The 24,081-nt window shown below is 42.0% G+C and overlaps 2 protein-coding genes across 2 annotated transcripts in view; one reads left to right on the forward strand and one right to left on the reverse strand.

Annotated features, from left to right (window-relative positions):
* CDC20B (cell division cycle 20B) overlaps positions 1-18,787 on the reverse strand; it is a 51,385-nt gene extending 32,598 nt beyond the window's left edge. Inside the window, exons 1-4 of the mRNA XM_061608520.1 lie at positions 18,725-18,787; positions 17,953-18,024; positions 10,857-10,928; positions 10,061-10,135 (exon numbers count right to left, since the gene is read on the reverse strand). Coding sequence (XP_061464504.1) covers positions 10,061-10,135; positions 10,857-10,928; positions 17,953-18,024; positions 18,725-18,787 — 282 coding nt within the window. The remainder of the gene's footprint in view (positions 1-10,060; positions 10,136-10,856; positions 10,929-17,952; positions 18,025-18,724) is intronic.
* On the forward strand, positions 1,782-9,849 carry GPX8 (glutathione peroxidase 8 (putative)). Its single transcript, XM_061617929.1, has 3 exons — positions 1,782-2,088; positions 3,156-3,417; positions 6,119-9,849. The coding sequence occupies exons 1-3, from the start codon at positions 1,876-1,878 to the stop codon at positions 6,280-6,282; spliced, it is 639 nt and encodes a 212-aa protein (XP_061473913.1). The 5' UTR covers positions 1,782-1,875; the 3' UTR covers positions 6,283-9,849.
* Positions 18,788-24,081: the final 5,294 nt, after the last annotated feature.

Genomic DNA, 24,081 nt, shown 5'->3' on the forward strand with positions numbered 1-24,081 from the left:
GCTCCAGGTTTCTGCTCCTTCCCCTAGAAAGTGTGGTGAGGAGCGCCATCTCTTACATATGTCTGTGCCAGGCTATTGGTAAAGGCTGAGGAAGAGCGTCAGTAACACAACAATGGGAACTCTAGTCCAGTGCCTAATTGGGTCAGTAAGGACCAGCCCTGACACAGAGCAGGGTGAGATGGAAGAGAAGGCAGCAAAAATGGTTGCATGTTGCCACAAGGCTTTTTAAAAGGCTTGCTCAAACATTACATCGAACACATAGGAATGTAGGAAGCTGCCGCTGGAGCAGAGCCGCTATGGCAACATCCCAGCAGGTAGGTCACTGTCATTTACCAGGAGGGAGAGGGGGGAGGCGGCAAGGTGGTTTATGTGGTACAGACATACTAATGGAGCCAATCTAGTGCTTCTGATGGTGTGTTTGCCCCCATGCTGACCTCCCCACCACTTTGGCCCTCCTGGTAAGCAACTGCAACCCACCTATCGGGAAGCTAGCATAGCAGCTCTGCACCGCAAGCTGTTTCTTGTATCCAGCTCAGCTATTTGTGTACACGGGCACACAAATTGTACACTCAATGTATGAACGCCCCTCGTGTGTTGGCCCAGGCACTGGAGGGGTGTCATATGGGCTCCGCTTCAGGCAACAAAATGTCTTGGTCCAGCGCTAGAGTCAGCGTGATATACAGCATTATCACAGGGCGTTCTGTATGCTTTGGGCCTTGGCATTTGGACATGCTATTCTTGAGACCGTGTTCAGTTTCATAGGGCGACCAGATGCAAAAAGAATGGAACTGCTGCTGCAAGGAAGAAGGAATTTCAGGAGGTGCAATTTCTCATATTATAGCATTGCAGGGGAGCAAAAAGCAAGTGCACGCAATAGGGGTGGGGTTCTTCCAAATGTTTCTAGTTAATTATTTTGAATTGTTTACTGGGCGGGTCTATTTAAGATGTTGTTGTTGTTGTTATGTGCCTTCAAGTCGATTATTACTTATGGCGACCCTATGAATCAGTGACCTTCAATAGCATCTGTCATGAACCACCCTGTTCAGATCTTGTAAGTTCAGGTCTGTGGCTTTCTTTATGGAATCAATCCATCTCTTGTTTGGTCTTCCTCTTTTTCTACTCCCTTCTGTTTTTCCCAGCATTATTGTCTTTTCTAGTGAATCATGTCTTCTCATGATGTGTCCAAAGTATGATAACCTGAGTTTCATCTATTTATGATAGGTATATTAGGTAAATGCTGTTACCTCAAGATCAGCAAAATAATAATAATTTTGTGAGTTTCACTGTGTATGATAGAACTGAATGGATGGTGGGGGCTGGGCTGGCTTATTATCCCTTGATGAATTATGATATTTTTGTTTTCTGTCGATGAAGGGTTTTTTTGCTGCTGTTTAGTTGGGTTTGTTTTACAGGTTCTTGTACGGCTTTTATTATTATGCATTCTTTTTTCTGATTTTAGTCCATGCCTTGTGCTTTTCAATGTTGTAACTCACTTGAAGACTCCTTATGTGTCAAACAACTTTATTATTATTAACAATAATGTATTTATTTTTTAACTGGACCTGACACAAATTTGTATTTGTTGTTGCAACAAATTGGTGCATTATAGACCAGGCTTTGATCTATGATGCACCAAGTCAGATTCCGGAAGATGTTGCAGAGCAACTTATACAACTTTGTGTGATAAGCTGATGATAAACTTACCAGTTCCAGTCCCTGTGGCCTAGAACGTTTAGCAGTCTAGGCGGGAAAAAACACAGCCTGTATTCTGCTCTCTCTCTCTCCCCCACGCCCCCCCCCAGCTACTGAGAGTTTTGTATTTCAGCTCCTCCTTACATTCCAGGCCTGCTGAGACTTCCCCTAAAATCCTCCAAAATGGAGCTGCCCCTGCCTCTGACCACGTATTCTTTGAAAAGCTCAAAGCTGAAAATCAGGATTTTAATTGTTTTCTTCTCTATGGTTTTATTCACCGCCATGCTGGGCCTCCTACAACTTAAGTACTTTAAGCCCAAAGTCAAAGACTTCTATTCCTTTGAAGTGAAGGACTCAAAAGGGAGGGCCATTTCCTTGGAGAAGTACAGAGGCAAAGTAAGTGACATCTTTTGTTTCTGAAATCTTTTAACTAGCATGGAGCAATTGAATGCTTTATGCATAATAAAAACATTTTGTGTCCTTTGCAGCGGGGGGGGGGTGTTTGTAAAAGAAAAGTGGATATAGACTTATTTATACTGGTTAGAGAAAGGGGGGTGGAATTCCAAGCCTTTGAAGTAAAACAATCAGTGTACTGCAATTTTTTCATTGGTTGTGTTCCTCTAAGTGCCAGACACTATGAGCATCTAGCACAGGGATGGGGCATCTGTAGCCCTCTGGATGTTGCTGGACTTGAATTCCCACCCACCCAGTCAGCATGTAAAATGCTCAGGGAAGATGGGAGATGTAGTTCAGCAACACCTGGGGGGCTGCAGGTTCCCCATCTCTGTCCCAACATCTACAACAGGGGAGAGGTAATGCCTTCATACGTTGCCTGTAAGCTTCCCAGAATCATCTGACCATTGGCAACAGAGGATCTGATCCAACTGGCCAGTTCTTACATAATTCATCAAAATAATTCTCTGTTTTATTACAGAAACTGCAAACATCTGCAGGATCCAATGGCTAACTATTGTGAAATGCAAACTATTGGGGAATTGGATTCTTGGATTTTTTGCTTAGTAGTCCTTACCTTTTTTTTTTTTTAGTGTATGTTACTGACAACAACTGGAGATTTTATTCCCAATATTGACAATGTTAAGTAATTTTAAGTCTCATTTATTTCAGTGAAATAAATTTAAAAGTGAAAAGTGCTTCCTTTTTGCGGAGTTGTGGAGATAATTCCTGCGATTTTTTACTTGAGGGAGCAGTGTTAAAGCTGTGATTGCTGGTACCAATATTTTTCCTTCCTGCAATGGAAGCAGTTTATCTTGTAACAGCCAGTGGCTAAAACAATACTGAATAGATGGGCTGTTGTTTTTCTGAACTGACACCAAGCTATTACAGAAACTTTCCTACATTTAAATAGTTGAGATGATCAAGATGTAAAGTTTTTTGTTAACCTCAACATAAGCAGCCACTCATCCTCTTTCTTTCTAATCGTCCTGCTTTCCATCTCTCTGAAGGCATCTCTGGTTGTAAACGTGGCTAGTCACTGCCAGCACACAGAAAAAAATTACATCATGCTGCAGGAACTGCACAGAGAGTTTGGACCATCCCACTTCACAGTGCTGGCCTTCCCCTGTAATCAATATGGGGAAATGGAGCCAGGCACGAGTCAGGAGATCGAATATTTTGCAAAATCAAATTATGGAGTAACTTTCCCCATTTTCAACAAAATAAAGATCCTAGGAACTGAAGCATCACCAGCGTTTAAATTTCTAATGGGTAAGCATGTGTCTCTCTTATGCTCATGCTGTGCACAGCATTACCTTGGGGTGGGAGAAGTGGACAAGAAAATACACAGAATTTGGTATTAGACGTAGAATTCAGCTTCCTAAGAATCTCAGCTTTTGTTTTTTTAAAAACCCAGGAAAAATTCTAGTCCTTAAGCTGCAATCCTAACCCTCCTTAACTGGAAGCAAGCCCCATTGAATTCAATAGGACGTACTTCTGAAGAGACATAATTAGGATTGTACTGTAAGGCTCCAAAAATGTGCTTGAAAAGTGCAAAGCCTGTTCAAATCCCAGAAACTAAAGGATGTCTAAGTAAGTTTCCAGCATTGGGAGTGGAACTTCAGCGCTCTATGTACATCTTTGCTCCTTCCCATGATGAAAAACAATATTAATAATGCAGTATAGTACACATTGCAGAAGAATGATACTCTGTGCATATCTTGTTAAATTTGCATAATTTATGCAGGTTGCAAAATTCAGGTTTTTTAGTGCAGAACTTTGATTTCCTAGACACAGAATTTTTTTAAATCTGTTAGTCTGCTACACTTGATCTCAGCCAAAAGGCCAAGAATTCTGTTAGTTAGGAATGTAATCAGCCCTAAAGGTGGGCAAGAGAGAGCACTTCCTCTAGGAACTTCCATGTAGCTTCCACAGAATTTTCAAAACTCTAGCTTTCCTCTTTTTAAATAAACTAAATGTTTTGTATGCATGCATGCATGCGGAGATACTCGATGTGCACAGTGATAAATGTGAAGTAAATAGGTAAACACTCTATATGTTCATCAGAGCACCAGAATGCAAAAGAGATTCTGGACCAAGAGGGTTATGTTTTCCCATCTCATAAATGCTTCATCCATACCTCAATATTTTAAACATTTTTTCAGTGATTGATTGAGGTTTGATCAGAAGAATTTCAAAAATAAGAGAAAAGAGCAACAGGAGCACCAACTTGAGTTGAGTTTTACATTTCTTACACTTGCAGTAATGTGCAAATAATTGTGTGCATTACCTGTAACAAAATAATACACACATTAAATATTACATCTTAGATTGCAATATGGTATCCTACAGGTTGCTGGGCACCATACAGTTACTTTCCCATATATTGATCTATGCACATATCTGCTCGTGTAAATACTGCCTTTCAGAGTTTCTTTAAAATGTCAGTGGTAGTTTTTTTCCCCCACAGGAAGCTGTGCTTTTCCTCCCAGAACTGCAACATTTCCAGAAATTTTACATCTCTAGATCACTATTTAATACCCATTAACAATCAAAGAATCATAGAATCCCATTCTCTGAATTATGGATAGAATAGTTATATTACAGTAGATTAGCAATTGTGACTATAAAACCAGGGTGATAATTTATAATATTATGCACTCTGGAATGTTATGGCAGCAGTGAAGGTTGTGGATTGGCTGAGCTGCCTTAATGTCACAGAGGTTAGGGGAGGCAGAAGAGCTTGCTTCAACAAGAAGTTTAGCCCGAACCTACATATAAGGCAGCAGTTCTGTTTTAATTGCAAGCTGTGACTTCACTGAACAGTGCCTCCTCAGTTTAAGGGTCCCAGCATACTCCAGCAGTCTTACTTAGTGGATGAGACCAGGTGTGTAGTTGTCTAGGGTCTCGGGGGGATGGGCTTAGACACCTTACTTTTTTGGGAGCAGGGTCCCAGCAAAGTCCCTGTGTCTTCAGCATGCTATGAGCCAATCAACATGAAAGGGGTGTGTGATAGCCACTGATAAGAGTCTTCTAACATGCTTCCTTGTCCTTTCCTGCTGATTGGAGCCAATCAGAGCGAAAGGACACTTCCTCTTTTCAGTAGGTAACACTCTCCGCTTTCATGCTTATTGGGCTCCTAGGGATGTCTGTTGTGTGTGGTAGAAGGCAATAGCAAGGATCTCATTCTCAACCCAGCAGCAAAAAAAAAAGTAGAGGGGGGGGCTGCGACCATCATGAAGAGTCCCTTCACTTCTGAATTTGCCATTACACAACTGGGTGAGACTCTGGTTGTAGTGAGGCTTCTGTGATGGAATCAGAGTCAGATGGAGTCAGAGCAAAGGAATATGAAATTCTTGGGCCAGAGGGGCACTGGAACCATCTTTTAGTTCCCATCAATGTCTGGTGGACATGCTTTTGGGGCTGGCTCTTCTGACCATGAGTCCTCTATCTCACACTGTGAAGAAGGGGAGTCCAATCCCATGGTCATGACATCCATCCGCTTTTGGCAGAATTTCTTAGATCCAAGAAAAAGGTATGGAAGGAGGGGCATAAGGAGGAAAATGAAGAAGAATCCAGGTCTTAAGAAAGGAGGAGGAAACAGGTCAAAAGAAGAAAGGTAGAACTCAGAAAGCAGGGTAGAAAGAGGGAGCGATTTCTAGAAATGAAGGGGAATGAAAAGGGCAAAAGATATCACATAGAGAAAGGAATACTGAGAAAACGAGCAAAGAGGAGAGGTGAACACAAGCAGTAGCTGTAAAGATAGGGAAGACACACATTGATCAGAAATGATCATTAGCTGCCAGCCTCTAGTTTCGTATTCATTTAGCTGGAGGAAGAGTGTAGCAATGGATGCAATCTCAGCACATCCTTTCTATTGATCCCAATTGCACTTTGATGCGTTTTTTAAAATCCTGAATGGTTCCCCTTCTGCTTGTAGTCCAAATGTGTCTTGTGTTGTCTGTTCTGACAGATTCCTCCAAGAAAGAGCCTCGGTGGAACTTCTGCAAGTATCTTGTCAGCCCTGAAGGCAAAGTCGTGAAGTTCTGGAGACCTGAAGAGCCCTTAGAAAGCATAAAGCCAGATGTAGCTGCTCTAATTAGGCAGATCATTGTGAAAAAGAGAGAAGACCTCTGAGGAAGCCACAGTGCTGTGTGAATGCTATAAGGAAGCATCTCTGCACAGCCTGAGTACATTCCTGCTCAATATTGGTAAAAGCTGGACAATCAGTGGGTTTTTCTTAGTGCTGGTTAGATTCATGGTATCCTTTCACAGAAAACTCTTCCATTTAGGACCAGCTATTAAACCTTCTGAGCACAGGTGAAGCAAAGAGAAGGATTTATGTTCTATGCACTTTACCCAACTGAGCCCTGGATATGTTCCCTGTAAGAGTGTGTGGTTGGCATCAGGTTAATGATATCTTATTTTAAGACTGGCATTATCTGGTTAATGCATACTGAAAGAGAAGGGAGAGGTCTGCAAGAAGCGTGATTCTGTTTACCCACAAAAATTAAATACATTAGGGATCAGCAAAGGGACCTTTCAGAAATCTGGTTTGTTTCCTTGCTCAAAATTATCTGTGTTCAGCATAGTTAACTTGCTTCCCTGAAGATCCATTTCCTTGGTGCTCTGACAGCAGATTACTACACTATTTCCAATGGCTTTATTGGACTTTTGCTGACTTTGAATATTCCTGGGTCTGGGGTAGCCACTGGGAATAATGCAAGTAACATACTAGGAGAAGTCTTTGAAAATAGTTTCTCAGCATTTATAAGTGTTTGCGATATAGCTCATGGTTTCAATCAAGGCAACAAACAGTACATCTGAAAATCTTCAGGGTGTGTGCTAACTGCACTTAAGCACTGACTGTTTAGAAACAACCAAAGGTTAGTATTCTTTACAACATGATCGTGAGGTGTTGTCATATAAAGAGAGAGAATATGATGATAATGGCATTCATTCATAATTGACACACATACAGCCTTTTTCCAAGGAAGAGGTTCTTTTCTAATTTAGGACAGACACTGGAAATACACAGCGCTGATTGGCTGGCCATTGTGTCTATCATGAAGCATCTCTTCTCTCAGAGCCAGCTGTGCACAGCACTGATTGGCTAGATCAAAGCTAATCAGAGTAGATTTCAACCATTAAATAAACAATAAAAATGCTTATTAAAAAGAAAAAGCACTGATTAAATGTAACAGCAGATTGAAACGCTGGTGCTTTGTGGGGAAGTGGACAGCATACTTGAAGCATAATAGAATGTTTTCAGTTTGGAGGCTGTGGTCCATCTGGCACATTAACACTAAACCATGGTTGAGCACTATAGGAATGAGAAGCAGTGAGCCTCAGATTTAAGGACTCAGCCCTCTCTCTCTTCCTCTGGTGTGGCTGTGAGGAGATTGGTCAGTTTAAAGTGGGGGGAAAAGGTTCCACAATTTCTTGGTACATCAAACTTGAGGGAACTCTGGTTAGCTTAAACTGGCCTTCCCCAGCCTGGTACCCTCCAAATGTTTCGGATTACAACTCCCACCAGTATGGCCAATGGTCAGGGATGAAGGGAGTTGCAGTCCAACATCATCTGGAGGGCACCAGATTGGGGAAGCCTGGCTTAAACTATGGTTTATTGAAAACAAGCTGAGATCAAACTGTGGCTTACAATCCTGTCTTGTAAAAAACTATAGTTTAAAGTAGCCTGACTTCTACCCAGCTTAAATGCAACAATAAACTCCAGTTAGTTTAAATCAGGAAGCAGATGCTTCCAAGTATCTCCTCACACCTGCACCGAAGGAGGAGAGGGGAGCACTCAACCTCAGATGCTTTCTCATTGTGCTTAATTACAGTTCAGCATTACATTGAGATTGGCCTCTCTGGTTGCCAATTGAAAAGGATACCTGTAAATGACGTTAAACTCTTTGGCTGCTTTTTTTAATGAGCTGGCAAAAAACACAGGAGGAAAGGGCTCTGCTAAGCATCTGTTGCTTTTCATAATAGGGAGTTAAGGATTAAAGAGCTTTTTGCCTATATCTTGGCTTAAACCAGAGGTTCTCAAACTGTTGTCCATAGACCACTGGTGTTTATGAATATAATTCAGGTGGCCCATGAAAAGATTGCAGAACAGTTAAGAGTATATGTAGCAGGCCCTGCACTTCATTTATATATCTTTTCCTGACAATGGAGATCAAGGCCATTTTGACTGGGCCCAGATTACTGAACAGGCTAACAAGGCCCTGGCATAAGGCCTGTGATTTTCATCACATGGTGCTGACTCAAAATGGGATTTTTTTCATCACTTGCCACTCTCAAGTCCAAATACAGAAGCAAGACAAATGCTGAACATGACCTTAGGCTAAAGCTGACAAAGATTACACCCAGCTTCACAGAATCTTGCTCACAAAAATAGGTGCATTCATCACATTAAAAGGCAGGGCTATGATTATTAAAATATGAGTTATGTGCTTTGATTTACAAAACAAAAATAGTTTAAGTGGTCCACCGAGGCCCTCATAAATGTTCAAGTGGTCCATGTATCAAGATGTTTGAGAACTGTTGGCTTACACCACTGGTTCCCAAACTTTTTTTTCCACATGGACCACTTAAAAATTGCTGAGAGCCTTAGCAGACCACTTTATGAATTTTCTACCTGTTGTAGCAATTGTAATGCACTGTGCTAGATTCTTTATTATTTTAAATTGTATTTTTATTGCTTCTTTTATTTCTTATATTGCATATAAAATAACAATATAAGAAATAAAAGCAGCAATAAAAATACAATTAAAAATCAATGTGAGTATTTAATGCAGACATGGCATGGACCACCAGAATGAAGCTCGTGGACCACTGGTGGTCCATGGATCACAGTTTGGGAAACCCTGGCTTAAACAATAGAAAGCAGCTGAGATATGCAACAGATGACTCTTTAGGCCTGGAAGCTACATTGCAGGCCAGGTAAGCCTTGGAGGACGATTTAAGGCTTGTTTCCAGTTGCCTATCCCTAAACCACAAATGGGGAACCCGAGGCCCTCCAGATATTGGACTACACCTCCCATTAGCTCCAGCCAGCATAGCCAATGGTTTGGGATGATGGGAGTTGTAGTCTCATCTGCAGAGCCACATGTTCCCCATCTCTGCCCTAAACTAATTCATACGGTATCCTTTAATTCCCATCAAGTTACTTCAAACACCATTTGCCAAATAATGAAAGTTCAGTGAGAAATCGCCCTGCCATTGAATCATTCTGTTTAAAACTGAAAAAGGCTGAATAAGTCTAGCTTTGCATCAACAACAGCAGGCAATGCATGCTCCATTGTATGTGTGGGAAGAACAACAAAAAATGTGAATAGTTTTTATGAAGATGTTTTATTTTTAAAAAGAGAAAGAATAAGCCAAATCTGTTTGGTGGTGTTATTTTTAATACAATGATTTGCCCCCCAAAAAAGTTCTATTACACTGCACATATACTACAATACAGATTATGCACGATTGAGCATACCAAGAGCATTCTGGGAGATTACTATTGAAGTTAAAAGGGCAAAAGTTATACCTCTCCTACATCCTGTGTTATTTATTTATTTATTCGATTTATATCCCACCTTTCCTCCCAGTAGGAGCCCAGAGTGGCCTTAGAGGGACGCATCAACACGCTTGGGGGAATTCCAAGGTTGTACTTACAGAAGTACAAAAAAAATTCAGGGGAAAAATGGGATGGGTGATGAGGTCAAAGCATGCTCAGTGGGCATGGAATGGGGAGGATGGAAAACAGATGGGGGTTGAGGATGAAATATTCTTTAAAAAGGCATGGCTGCCTACTGGATCTCTGAACAAGAGCACTCCACACTTCAATATCTTCTTGTATGTCTCACTTGTATACAATATAAGTCAGTTCCCAACATTGTGTCACATTCTAGTGCAGGGCCAGGGAATCTTTTTCAGACTGGGAGCCACATTCCGTTCTAGGCAACACTTCTGGGCCACATGTCAGTGGTGGGGACTGCAAAAGTGGGTGGAGCAATGAACAGTCATTTTACATTTGTACAGTAGACTTGTTTCTATACGCACTCAGCTGGGGAGAGTCCCAAGGGCCAGACAGATAGGTCTAAAGGGCCACATTTGGCCGCAGACCTGAGGTTCCAAATTCCTGCTCCAGTGTGCCCATGAAACAGAATTCTGGATGAAAACCACACAGGAGCTGATTTGATTCTTAATGGTTGAGGGCCCCAAGTACAGAGAACTGGTTTAGTTTCCATTCTAGCGATATCCCCAGAGGCATCCTTTACTATATATCCCATACAAGTGAATAGATACCATTTATTTCTAAAGGGCAAGTAAGAAGTGCTGCCTTTGATGAAGCTGTTGCAATGAGCTCAATAGCTTCCTCAACGCTCTGCAGGCCTCAACTCCACTTTCACACATTTAATTCAATGGGTTCTGTCCAATTAAGCTTTACTCTGAGTAGGCCTATTGAAAAAATGGAACTAAGTTAGTCATGACTATTCATTTCAGTGGGTCTACTCTGAGTAGGAGTTGCATTGGATACAACCCATAAATACTGGTGCAAGACTATGAAAAGTTTGACCATTGGTAAATTCTCTTCTCTACATACTCAGAAAAAGGAAGATATTGTCTCTTTACTTTGTTTTATATAGAAAATGGGACATGACCAACACATCATATTGTGGGGCCCATACAAAATAACCACCCCTCATCTGTACCTCAGTTATTGGAAATCCTTGATTCTCCACCTGCGACGTGTTTCCCCCAAGCAGCTCCGTGTCAGAGTTGCCCTGCATAGGTAAGAATTATTTGGAATTATGTTAAACTCGGGGGGGTTGAAGATTCATTTCCACCCCATACTGTCTGAGCAGATGAAGTCGCAATTGCTCAATGTCACATCATAATACAGCTAGGACAAAGTTGTAAAGCTTGTCTCACATTTGCATTCACAGAACCTGCTTGCTGAAATAGTCTGTTTCGAGGAAGGTTCATACGACAACACACCCACACCCAAATGAGCTGAAATAAATCGAATAAATAAATAATATGTAGAACTCCTTCACATGAGAAAGAACCCAGATTTTGGGGAGGTCCTCCTTGTAAGGAGGGTCACTATGTGCATGGCCTGACTTGTGAGTAGAGCTCTTTCTGGAGTAGTTTGAGCATGCAAGTGTCAAGGGAGCATGGCAGTAGGGCTTGCCCTCCACAGGTTCTTTCAATGCAAGGAGAAGATCATCTGAACCTCCCTTTGGGTGCTTCAGCATGCCATTGCATTGAGTCTCTCTTACACGGTTTGTGCATGTGTGAAGTGTTCACACAGGCTAGAATGCAGAAGAGAAACAATGTATATTGTAACCAAGACCGGTTCTAGATATTCCCATTGCAGACTGATAGTGGATTAAAGCTTTATGTGTCAAAATGGTCCTTATAAAGCCCTGTGCTCCACAGATGAGACAATGGAAAGGACAAGACAAGGAAGCCTCCTCCCAAAATTCCAGTGATTACACTGGGGTATCAGTGCTTGCCCTGCTCAGAGTAGACCCATTAAAGTTAATGGACATGATTAACTTAGGTTCATTTCAGTGAATCTACTCTGAGTAAGACTTAGTTGATGATAACCCACTGGAATACACATGGCATTATGATGAAGTGATGCAACTGGTTCACATCCAGGCTTTAGCATTATAAAGCAAAGCTGCAGGAACCAGACTGAGAACAAATGCAGAAGAAGCAGATTTTTCACAACAGCAAGGACTGAGCCCCTGCTTCTAATGCAGGTGTGCAAACCTCTTATTTATCTTATTTTTTTATTTATTAGATTTATATCCCGCCCTTCCTACAGTAGGAACCCAGGGCAGCAAACAAAAGCACTAAAAACATTCTAAAACTTCATAAAAAACACACTTTAAAATATATTACATCTTTAAAAACGTATTAAAACATCTTTTTAAAAGCTTTAAAAACATATTAGAAAGCAACTCCAACACAGATGCAGACTGGGAAAGGTCTCTACTTAAAAGGCTTGTTGAAAGAGGGAGGTCTTCAGTTGGTGCTGAAAAGATAACAGAAATGGTGCCTGTCTAATATTTAAGGAGAGGGAATTCCAAAGGGTAGGTGCCATTATACTAAAGGTCCATTAAAGGACAACCCCACACAGAGGGCATTACAGTTATCCAGCCTGGAGGTTACCAGTGCATAGACAACAGTGGTCAGGCTATCCAGAAATGGCCACAGATGGTACCCTCTGGCACAGCCTTTTTTCAGCACTTGCACTCTAGCCATTGTCCAGCCTGTTTCATTGCCCTTAGTTCACTGGTGTACAAAGGTGCAAACCGGGCTCAGCCCAAGGTCCACATTCCCTTCCAAGGGCCACATGCCAATGGAGAGTGGGGACCAGATGAAAAAATAGGTGGAGCAACTAATATACAAGTTGCCTTTGTATGGTAAGTTAGTTTCACACAGCATCATCTAACCGCCATTCAGGAAAGCAAGAGGTATTATCAGAGCTCAAGGATACGTTCTAGCCCAGCAAAAACACTCGGGGTGCAAAAGAGGGGCAGTGAGGGCTGGGGAAAGGGATGTGGCCCATAGAGGGAGCATTGCCTCTTGAGAACCTCAAGGGCCAGACAGAGAGGCCTAGAGGGCCACATATGTTCCCCACCCCTGCCACAGCTGAAGGTACTGCCATTCCTTTCTTCCTTTTTACCATCCAGCAATAAATTCCCTTCTGCAGACAAGTCAGTCTGAAAGAGATGAGTCAAGCAACTAGGGAAAGTTGGAAAGGGTGACAGCAAATGCCTAAAAGCCACCAGCTTGAACAGAAATACAATTACCATCTAGGGCACATTTTGACAGCAACTTTCACAGATACGCTGGTGGGCTTACACAGCGATGGCTGTTATGGTCCTCTCCCATAGAGACAAATGTACAGCATTTCGTAAACGACGACGCACGGTCATGTGATAATATGGAAGTGTCTTTAGTTACTGGAAGATGAACAACAGCTAACTAACAGTACACTGCCAAACTATCACGCACAGAGGACACTGATACCATTGCCGAGTCAAATGGGTATACTAGAATGAGAGACATTATGTGAAAAAACATCTTTTGTTGAAATAAACAGTCGATCATAAACATTACAAGCTTTTAGACCAGGCTTTGCAAGCTTTTAGACCAGGAACATTACAAGCTGTAGACCAGCCACACGGCAGCTGGGGCTGATGGGAGTTGTAGTTTGAAACACCTGGAGGGCACCACATTGGCAAAAGCTACTTAAAAGATCTTTCCTGTGGATGTCCAGTGTGAAAGCAAAACAAAATAGGATAATTAAAGGAATAATATGGGGACATCAACATTAGGAGGTATCTAAATATATGGCAGTGGATTTACTTTTAATGCAACCATTGATATTAGATACGATGCATTTATTAATAACAAAGATTCGATACATCCTAGTTCTCCAAACCTTTCAAGTATTTCAAGGTGACCAAACCCAGGCATAAAATTGACTTTATTCCTTAATTTTATTGTTGTGAACAACTATGCCTGAAGAAGAATGGTGTGAGGTTCAGAAGTCTGCAAAACAGCAGAACATTTTCAAAGCTCTTGTCATACAAATCCCTGCAACGGTCTGATGATCAAAATATGTGCCGTAGGCTGGCAGCTGAATGTCAACTGGTGCCTTTCAGATATTCATCCAGCTAACAATACACTGCCATTCCACCACACACACACACACACAGCCACAAGGCATTGTCACTCCAGCAACAGACAATCCTTGCAGTAGGTAATAATGCAATAGTACAGACTGCTGGGGATGTCGTGCAAAGCAGCAAGCTAACACTACTTACCTAGGTAGCAAAAAGCCAACGGGTGGTGACATTTTATTTATTTATCTTACAGACTTATGAACTGCTTCATAGCCGGAAGCTATTGAAGTGATGTACAATACTTCTACAAATGTAGAATTAATATTTCATAAAACGACTGAGTCACACTTCAAGGAAAACCTTCTTAAACAAAAATACCTTCAGTAGCCACTGAAACATCAAGGCATTAGGCATCTGTCTAGTTTCAGCTGGTAACTGATTCCAGGGGGCTGGAGCTGCAAGACTAAAAGCCTAGTTTCTAGTACAAACTAAGTGCAGATCTGGGGCATTTGACACTCCCAGCAGTGCCCCATCTGAGGACCACAGAGATAAGGGACGAGCCAGCCCCTACTCCAGCTGCAGCTTCTAGGTTAAGGCTGAGGGCAGCCCTACATACAGCTCATTGCAGTTATCCATTCTTGAGGTTACCAATACCATGAGCACAGCGATCAAGCTACCTCAGTACAGGAAGGGTCATAATTATCTTACCAACCAAATCATAAATAGCCAGGCAGACTCAAGGCTTATGGTGCAGTCATAAAAGATGTGACGCTTGCTTTTATTTACCAAAACTCTGATTCAGTAATTCCAATTAGTTCCAAATTATCATGAGGTTCACAATAATTGCTGCCCTGGGCTCCTATTGGGAGGATGGGTGGGATATAAGTCTAATAAATAAATAATTGCTAGAAGTAGAAATATTGTAACATCAACCTTACAAAGCGATGAGTTGGGGAAAATATAAAGAAATAGTTCAAAATACACACTTTCCCTCCATTCTGATTAATTTAAGCTGCTTCAATTTAACTGAAATCAGTGAATTTTAAGCAGCCTAAATATGTGGAGAGTTGCAGCCTTGACCTCCTGAATCTTCAAAGGTGTTTTGTAGCACAAAATGTAAGGTGTATTAAATATAATTTAGAGCTTCATAAATGAATGGATGAATGCAAAGTAGCGTAGAATATTAAGGGAAGTATACAAAATTAAAATAACGTCTACAAATTGTCATCAGAATACTTTGGAATGTGTTAGCAAAAGCTAACTTTGGATAATATTTACTGTGCAATCATCCTGGACATGTCCACTCAGAGGTAAATCTCATTGAGGTCAATGGGACTTACACTCACATAACTGAATATAGGACTGTAGCCTTATTTTAAAATGTTATATTCTGCAATTGATGCCATGCTAGCTGGGGCTGATGGGAACTACAGTCCAAAACATTTGAAGCCCAATAGGTCACCAAAGACTGACATACTTCAGTAAGAATACATAAAACCAGTAACTAATTTTACATAATCCAATTCATGGTGGTAGGTTTAGCCAGATTGCAACTCGTATTTTTGGGAATGGGGGTGAAACTAGCCGCTTAAAAGGAATTTTCAAACTCTAAGCAACTAGGATTACATATACAAAGACCCACATCTTTCAGTGTGGTTTGGTTACTTCTTATGATCATTTTGCACCCTAAGCAGTGGAACCTTCTCCCCTCAGAAGTGCAGCTTACACCTTCATTGTATAGCTTTCTTCATATGCAGGCAACACATTTATTTACCCCAGCCTTTGACAACTGATATATTTTAAAACCCACCCTATTCTTCTGAGAGTAAATTATTTTAACTATTTTTTACTATTTTTATAGTGTTGCAACCTGCCTTGGGAGCTTATAGTAAAGGATATATGTTAATGGAAGAAGGTAATAAATATGGCAATTTAAAACAACCAATAGTCACTGGATGAGCATCCCAGTAGCGTTCACAAGGGGGTGCACTTCCGTTGTGTTTGCAGTGCTTTGGAATGCAACAGTGTGGAGTGCAGCCAGCAGCTGTAAACACATGCAGCCAAACAGCCAGCTAGTACTGCACTGCCAAAGCGACACATTCCTGTGCTCACATTCAGTGCCTGGTCCTGCTCATTTTCAACACAAAATTACTTCTACCACCAAACCTTCCCAATAATAAGTAATCATAATCAACATCCAAGCAATTAAATTTTTATGCCGTTAACACAATCAGTTTCATGTCTCATCCTCCAACAATGCCAGCCCAGAGTGTTCCTTTATGTTGACTCCATAGCTTATAATGTCTAGATCCATTAAATAATCTGAGTAAATTGTTTTGAAATTGGTTGACGTGAAAGTGAATTTGAAAAAGAATTTAATCTTCATCAAGAAACACTCAAAAATGCCTATTATATTAAAATACATATTGTTTTGTTCTGTTTATTATATGTATAGTACTTTTACTGCATTTGCAGAGCTCAAGGTGGCACACACAGTTCTTCTACCCTCTATTCTATTCTGTCCTCACAATAACCCTGCAAGGTGGGTTAGGCTGAGCAAGTGTAACGGGTTCAAGGTCATCAAGTGAGCTCCTTGGCTGAGTGGGAATTTGAACCTGAGGGTCCCTGGTCCTAGTCCAACTCTGACCCACAGATAGCCAATGTGGCGCCCTCCAAATGTTATTGGACTACAACTCCCATCAGCCTCAGCCAGCAAGACCAATGGTCAGGGATGAAGAGAGTTGAAGTCCAACAACATCTGAAGGGCATCAGATTGGTTGACTCTGCTCAAACCACTACACCACACTGGCTTTCTTGCATGTGACAAGAAACATTGTGAGCCCCTTTCAAGTAATTCATTCATCTAAAGCAGAGGTGGGGAACCTGTGGTCCTCCAGATGTTGCTGGACTCCACCTCCCATCAGCCCCTACCAGCATGGCCAGTGGGCACTTGTGGACAGCCAATGACGCTGAATGTTGGGAGATTCAGGACAAAAGAAAGTACTTCTTCACACAGTGCATAGTTAAACTGTCAAATTCACTCCCACAAAAGGCAGTGATGCCCACCACCTGGGATGGATTTAAAAGAGGATTAGACAAACTTATGGAGAAAAAGGCTATCAGTAGCTACCAGCCATGCTTTGCCTCCACAGGCGGAGGCAGTATGCTTGCAAACACCCATTTAGGGTTGCCAGGTTCAGAGCCTGAGACTGATCCTGTATCTTTAGGAGAAGAGAAAGTCAGCCAAGTGCAGGTGTTCTTGCAACACTGTAATGGGAAAAACCACAAGGTGGAATTCTCCTGTTTCCCTGCACAAATTGTAAAGATACAGAAGACCTCTTGGAGGCTGGGCCTGGCAACCAAGAGGTCTTCTGTATCTTTAAAAGTTGTGCAGGGGGAAGGAAGAATTCCACCTTGTGGTTTTTCCCATTACAGAGTTGCAAGAACACCTGCACTTGGCTGACTTTCTCTTCTCCTAAAGATACAAGATCAGTCTCAGGCCCTGAACTTGGCAACCCTACACCCGTTACTGGAAACCACAGGAGGAGAGAGTGCTCTTGCACTCAGATCCTGCTTGCAGGCTTCCCATAGGCATCTGGTTGGCCACTGTGAGAACAGGATGCTGGATTAGATGGGCCACTGGCCTGATCGAGCAGGGCACTTCTTATGTTCCGATATGGTGTAGTTCAACAACAAGTTGGAGTCCAGCAGCATCTGCAGGAGCACTGTTAGCCCTCCACTGAAAAATATACAGGCCATAGCTTAGTGGCAGAGCATCTGCTTTTCAGGCAGAAGGTCCCAGATTCAATCCCTGGCCTCTCCAACTAAAAAAACAAAAGAACAAAAAGTCAAATAACAGGCTATGAAGAATATAGCTGCCTTAGGATCCCCCTACTGTTCCTAGTAGACAACACTGAAATAAGTGAATTAATAATCTGACCTGGTGTAAGGTGACTTGCTTGGTAAACCTGGATCTCCAACATGCCATCTGTTTTGGCCTCCAGGACAGCAAGTAAGTTTGCACCCAAGTAAAGAGCGGCTATGGCACACCAGCTCCATTTCCCCATTATTTTCATTCTCCAAACTGTCTTCATAAGAGCATAAAGCATTGCAGAGAAAGAAAAACTTGCAGAGTCATTCCCGCAGTTTCATAAACACTCACCTTAGTCAGCGTCTGGAAACTTTGCTTTCTGATCTGCCTGAGGTCTGTCCCAAGAGCTTTCATTATTTTCTCCTTTAAAGCAAACGTGCAGAGAGTTGTCACAATAATGCTGTTCAGCTTTCAGGTATCAGATCTGAACCGCACAAATTTAAGTCCACATTCTTAGTAACTTGTTATAGCAAACCAGTTGTTGTATTTGTCCACGTCCACCATCACCTCCCTCCATCTCAGGAGGAAAAAAAATACTTTTTTGCAATTTTACACAAATAAATGTCCTAACTAACTTGGAGGTGCACCATATGCCTTGATTAGGAAAGAAAAAGAATTTATTCTGCATGGCAGTGTAACCTGCAGTAGGGTTGAGAAATGCAACTTAATGGTGTTTACTTTTAAGGAATGCCACATACACCATCACAATAATGATTGGCACTGACTTTTATTTTTCTCAGTCCCATCTCCAAAGGTTTTTTTTATCACTGTGATATAATGTGTGTTTACTCAGAAGCAAGTCCCACTATACTGAGTAGAGACTACTCACCAGGTCAAATGTGCTTAAGATTGCACCCTTAATGGTTGAAGTTTTAGTGAAGGCTACAAACCAAACCAAAAAACCCCAAAACCTTATGTGGGGGTAAATTCAAAAGGACTTACTTCTGAGTAGACATGGGGAGGATTAGCCACTTTAAACTTCTGACCCTCTGAGATCACTCTACTGAGTGAGCATCTATTAAATAAAAAGACAGGGGAGGGAGACTGAAGGACGCAAATTTACCCACAACACATCTTCATCTGTCTTGACCTTCCGGGCTGCACATCTTTCTAACTTCCACTCCATCTCTGAAAAGGGGCTGCTGGCTTCTTACTCAGCTGGCTTCGCTGGAGCTGAACAATCACTTCTCTATCCTGATCTGCCTCCACTAGATGGAATCCATCCTTTTAGGCAAGAGAAACAGATGTTTCCAAACAACCGGTGGAATCTCTGATTTTGCCTGCTCCTCCTCAACAAGCCTCCTTAGACTTATTTCCCCTCCCAAGACCTACTTCCACCTGCTCGCTCTCTCCCCCCCCCCCCGACTCCATAGAGAATCCCCCTGAGGCTCCACTGAAGTCTCTCCTCTGTGGAATCATTTAAAGAGACAGAACAAGCGGCAAGCGGAGCGGGAATCCCTTGCCCCGACGCCTGATTGGCTGCCTGATCCTCTGACGCAAGGAGGTTCCCTTCGTTGGTACGTTGCGGCGCGCAACGTTCGCACAGACGGCGGGATCTCCTCCTTCTCCCCCTCCCAGTTTTGCTCTTGGGAGGCTGCTAATCCCGGGCAAAACCCCGCTTCGGCTATGAGTCTTGGGGACAGTCCTCCATGGTCCGCGGCGGGGCAGCGCGGGTACAGCAGGCAACAACAGCGCCAAAGAGCGCGATGGCGGGCGAAGAAGCGCGGAAGGGACTGGCTCGCATTCTTCCCTACCGGATCTGGTACTAGAAATTCCTCTGCAGGCCGTAGACCCCGGGGGGGGGCGTCGTTATTTGAGTTTGAATGTGGGTGTGGAGAGGTATCCAAAAAGGCCTCGACCGTTAGTTAAAATAAGGAGGCTGATTTGGGCGACAAATTAGTTATTTTAATTTCCCCCCAATTTGTATTGGTTATAGTAAAAGATACAAGGACTGAACTTAAATATATAGAGGAACTTAAACATATCGCTGTAGATTTATAGTATTTAAAAAAAGGGAGAAGAAGTACATAAGTAGTCAATTGAGAGGGCAAAAAGGAGACCAAGGCTGCAATCCAATACACACTTACCTGGGAGTAAGTCCCATTGAACTCAGTGGAGCTTAATTCTGAGTAGACATGAATTGGATTGCACTGTAAATTAGTACAGAAAAATGTGTGGTTGAACATTGTTCACCATCTCATTGCACCAATACATTGATAAAATTGTTCCCTTTTATAATAAATAAATAAATAGGTTGGTTGGGTACCTTCTCTCACCTTTATAATGTTAGTCAACTTAGTGTTCTGTACTGATTTTTATGCTTTTTATGTTTTTATATTGTTGTACACCACCCTGATACTTTATGAGTGGTATATAAATACTTTGATAAGCAAATTAAAATAAACGTAACTGTCTTGGGCTAATCCCCACACCTTTATAATCCAGTATTCCAGCGAGGGAGTGAATTTAATGATTTGATTTATTATCCTTGTCTTTTTACTGTCAGGAAGTGGGGAGATGCTTGCAAAGCTTTCTGCCTCAGGTGCCAAAATAACTTGGTGGGCTTGGGTACTATACCCCTTGATTTGGGGGCAAGGGGAGTGCCATTTGCTACTCTGCCTCGGGCAACAAAATGTGTTGGGCTGGCCCTGAAAAAACATGGGAAAAGATCATTGTCTTTTAAGAGCATTTGTTGTGGCTAGGTTCTTTCTTTTCATTATTTCCTATAATTCCATCAAGGCCATCAGCAGCGAATGAAGTGGCTCATTTATTTGGACAAGTGGGCCTGAAACAAAACATTGCAGTGTGAAGTACTTCTATTCAGAGTTTGAGTGACCTAGCCATACAATTTTTCCAGGATACTCCATTCCATCCCCTTCCACGTTTTCCATTCCACACATGCGCACACACCTGTCAATCAGCATTCTGTGCCCATTGAGCAGTTTTGGGTGTTTCCCCACCCATAGGCTTTTTTTTGTAAATCTGAACACCCTGGATTTTCCCAAGCCTACTGATCAGTCTCAAGTGGTACAGCCCGAATATAGGTGTCCTTACTGAGAACTAGTCCCTTAGCGCAGTGTCCTTCAAACTTGGGTCCCCAGGTGTTGCTGGACTACAACTCCCATCATCCTTGACTATTGCCTAAGCTGGCTAGAGGTGATGGAAGTTAGAGTCCAGCAACATCTGGGGACACAAGGTTGAAGAACACTGCCTTAGTTAATATCCATATACTGGAGGAGAATTGCACTTCGCTCTTTATTTTATTTTCAAGGAGCATAAAAGGTGATGATGATTTCTATGCTGCTCTTATGGGATTCCTAGCTGTTTTCCCATCCAAGGGTACTGATTCTTGTCCACACCTGCTTAACACCAGCAGTGCATCAGATGCTTCTACTGGGCACCTTTGTCTGAAACAAGATGGAAGACTGGATCTACCCCAGGGGGAGATAGAATGCGGCTCTCAAGGCTTCTCTATCAAGCCCTTGAAACTCTTCCCAGGCTGGACCCTTCACTGGCCCCGTTTCTTTTCCTGGGTGTTTTTGGCTGGCTAGAATGTATCCTTGAACTCTTGACAATGCCTTTTAGGCATTCTAGCTATAGAAAGGGGTGTGTGCATGTGTATACCTTTGTGTGTGTTTGTTGTTGTTATGTGCCTTCAGGTCGATTACAACTTATGGTGACCCTATGAATCAGTGACCTCCAAGAGCATCTGTCATGAACCACCGTGTTCAGATCTTTTGAGTTCAGGTCTGTGGCTTCCTTTATGGAATCATCTGTGAATGTACAAAGGTAAAATTTACATTTGTTGTTCTGTCCACTTTTGCCTCTATCCCCACTCACCACTGGCATGTGGCCCTCGAAACATATCCCAGAAGGGAATGTAGCCCTCAAGCTGAAAAAGTTTCCCTGCTCCTGGTCTACCTAGTCTAAAGGTATGGCTTGTGCTTCTGATCCCACTGCTACTATCAGCTAAAAGCTAGAAGTTGCAGCCCTCATGACCGCTTCAGTTCCCAAATCGGCTGCTTGTTCCCAAATCGACAGGAAAGCATCAATGGGTCTCACGGGAGTTATCAACATATATTTTCTCAGAAACATTTTTTTTTTAACCCGAGACTCTCTGGTTTGTATTAGTTTAACAATAAGCTCATAGATACATATTACATACATATTTGTAACTCACCCTGAGCTCTAGGAATATGGTTGGGTACAAGGCCAAGACAACAAGAGGGAAATTGACAAGAAGGCACACTTGTAAGGACAAGCTCCTTACATGCTCATTATTTCAATGTCGAAGGTTATCTTGGTCACAATAGGGGGCCTTCAAGTTCCACGGATTAGTCCATGACCAATGACTCACCGTTGTTGCCAAATAATGATATAAAGACAAGAATGGAAATGTCAGGTGTCTTGCACTGTGATGAAATATACATTGCTTTGTCCTTAAAAGAATGAAGATTGTTTATTATGTGGGTAGTGTACAGTTGATTATGCCCCTAGGCTCTTTTTTCCACATTTTAAGTGCTTGGCTTTTTGTAAATGGTGTGTGACATCTAACTATAGGAACCTTAACCGGTTTTTGGAACAAAGTGGTGACAGTTTGAGGTTTTTGGGGAATAGGGGTGTGTGGTTATACAACAGCAGCTAAGAGCCTCTACACAATAGAACTGCATATAACCCTGGCTGTTGCTAACAAAGACCCACAGGGTGGCTGCTCTTTTCAGCATATCTTTTTCCTCTAGGTGTTTCCATGTGTATAAAGGGTGACCTGAGGGCAGACTGTGGTACCTCTGCATGCTTCTTTTCTGCCTTCATACTCCATTTACTGTTCCAGGTAAGTCACTCTAATTCTACCCGGATTCTCCCCCCCCCCCGAAGAGATAAGAGGAAAAGTTCTGATTGGACAACAACTATTACCAGCCAGACTTTTACTTACAAAAAACCAAACAAACCTAGAGGGGCTTCAGGACAGGCAAAAGGAAGTCCTTCTTCATAAAACGCATCGGTAAACCATGGAATTTTCTGCTACAAGGTGTTGTGATGGACATCAGCTTGGACATCTTTACAAGGAAAGTAGACAAATTCATAGAGGATAACGCTATAAATGTCTACTAATCATGATGACTATATTACCTCCAGTATCAGAGGCTTTGTCCTATGGTTTACATACAGCTCATGGTTCATTCAGGATAGCTAAACCATGAACATGGAATTGAACAAACCGCTAGCCAAACTGTGGCTTGGCTCAGCTCTGTGCAGCAGCAGGACAACCAGAGAGAGGAGTAAAGCAGACATCATCTCCTCTCTGGAAACCCATGCATTTACACTAATCCATGGTTTGGCTTAGCATGACGTGCTAACCAGGTCATCGGAGAAGCTCCTTTAGAGCCTTCATGCCCATGCCAAATTTCTGGATCTCAGGCACAAGGGCTAAACATGTTATGCACAAGCAGATGCATTTAATCTCTGGCAGTTGTTTCTTGTAATGAATAAGGATGTGTAAGTAAGGGAATGTTTCACCCTTTTTCTATCCAATCCTTTTCCATTGCACTTCCTCTTTCGCCAGTCTCTCCCCCTTACTTCCAAAGACTCAACATACATGTGTGCAACATTGTAGTTTCTGTGTCCCACTCCTGAAACTAATTTTCACTACTAGAAGCAACTGTCCAGGTTTTAATATATAGTATAGAATGTATAGTTTGGCATTCAGTGTAACCCCAATTTTTGCCTTTTTGCTACAATGTTCTGGAACTGTATGTGGGACACTCTACTGGCACTAGGTGGTGCTGATTCTTTGTGTTTGACAGAAGCACTAAATGAAAAGTGAACTTGGTGTAAGATTCATCCCCACCCCATCCAGCAAATGACAATACATAGAACAGCTGAAACACATGGTTGCTATCCCTGAAAAAAGTGCAATTGACGAATGTACTTGAAATTTGGCAAGATTCCACAGCACTGAACTTTGACCGTATCTGCAGTCAGATTCACTTATTTCCTTCCATAACTATTCTGCACAATAAAGCTCCTCTGAAAACATTGGTCTCAGGTGTAGAAAAACAGTAGGTATTGAAAGAACAATAGGCACTGGTTGAATTAAATACATATGAGCTACTGCTGCTGGTAAGACTCTTGGTGGGGGAAAGCAAAAATGAATCTATTTTATTGTTCTAATAAAAGTTGTTTGTTGTTGTTGTTTGATTAATTTATTTAATTAAATGGGTTCCTAAGTGTTTCACAAGTATAAAAACCAGTAACACAAATAGTAAAATATAAGCATCCATATTTAAAGTACACAATAAAACAATTGAATTAAAACATTAAAATATTATGTGCCTTCAACTTATGGTGACCCTGTGAATCAGTGACCTCCAATAGCATCTGTTATACACCACCCTGTTCAGATCTTATAAGTTCAGATCT

The sequence above is a fragment of the Rhineura floridana genome, chromosome 1, assembly GCF_030035675.1.
Source record: "Rhineura floridana isolate rRhiFlo1 chromosome 1, rRhiFlo1.hap2, whole genome shotgun sequence".
Lineage (NCBI taxonomy): Eukaryota > Metazoa > Chordata > Lepidosauria > Squamata > Rhineuridae > Rhineura > Rhineura floridana.

Bases quoted from the DNA above. Each gene is read 5' to 3' on its own strand.
- GPX8 (XM_061617929.1), top strand. From the start codon at position 1,876: ATGGAGCTGCCCCTGCCTCTGACCACGTATTCTTTGAAAAGCTCAAAG. The intron at 2,089-3,155 runs GTAAGTGACATC...ATCTCTCTGAAG, and splicing joins TGGAGAAGTACAGAGGCAAA to GCATCTCTGGTTGTAAACGT. The intron at 3,418-6,118 runs GTAAGCATGTGT...CTGTTCTGACAG, and splicing joins AGCGTTTAAATTTCTAATGG to ATTCCTCCAAGAAAGAGCCT.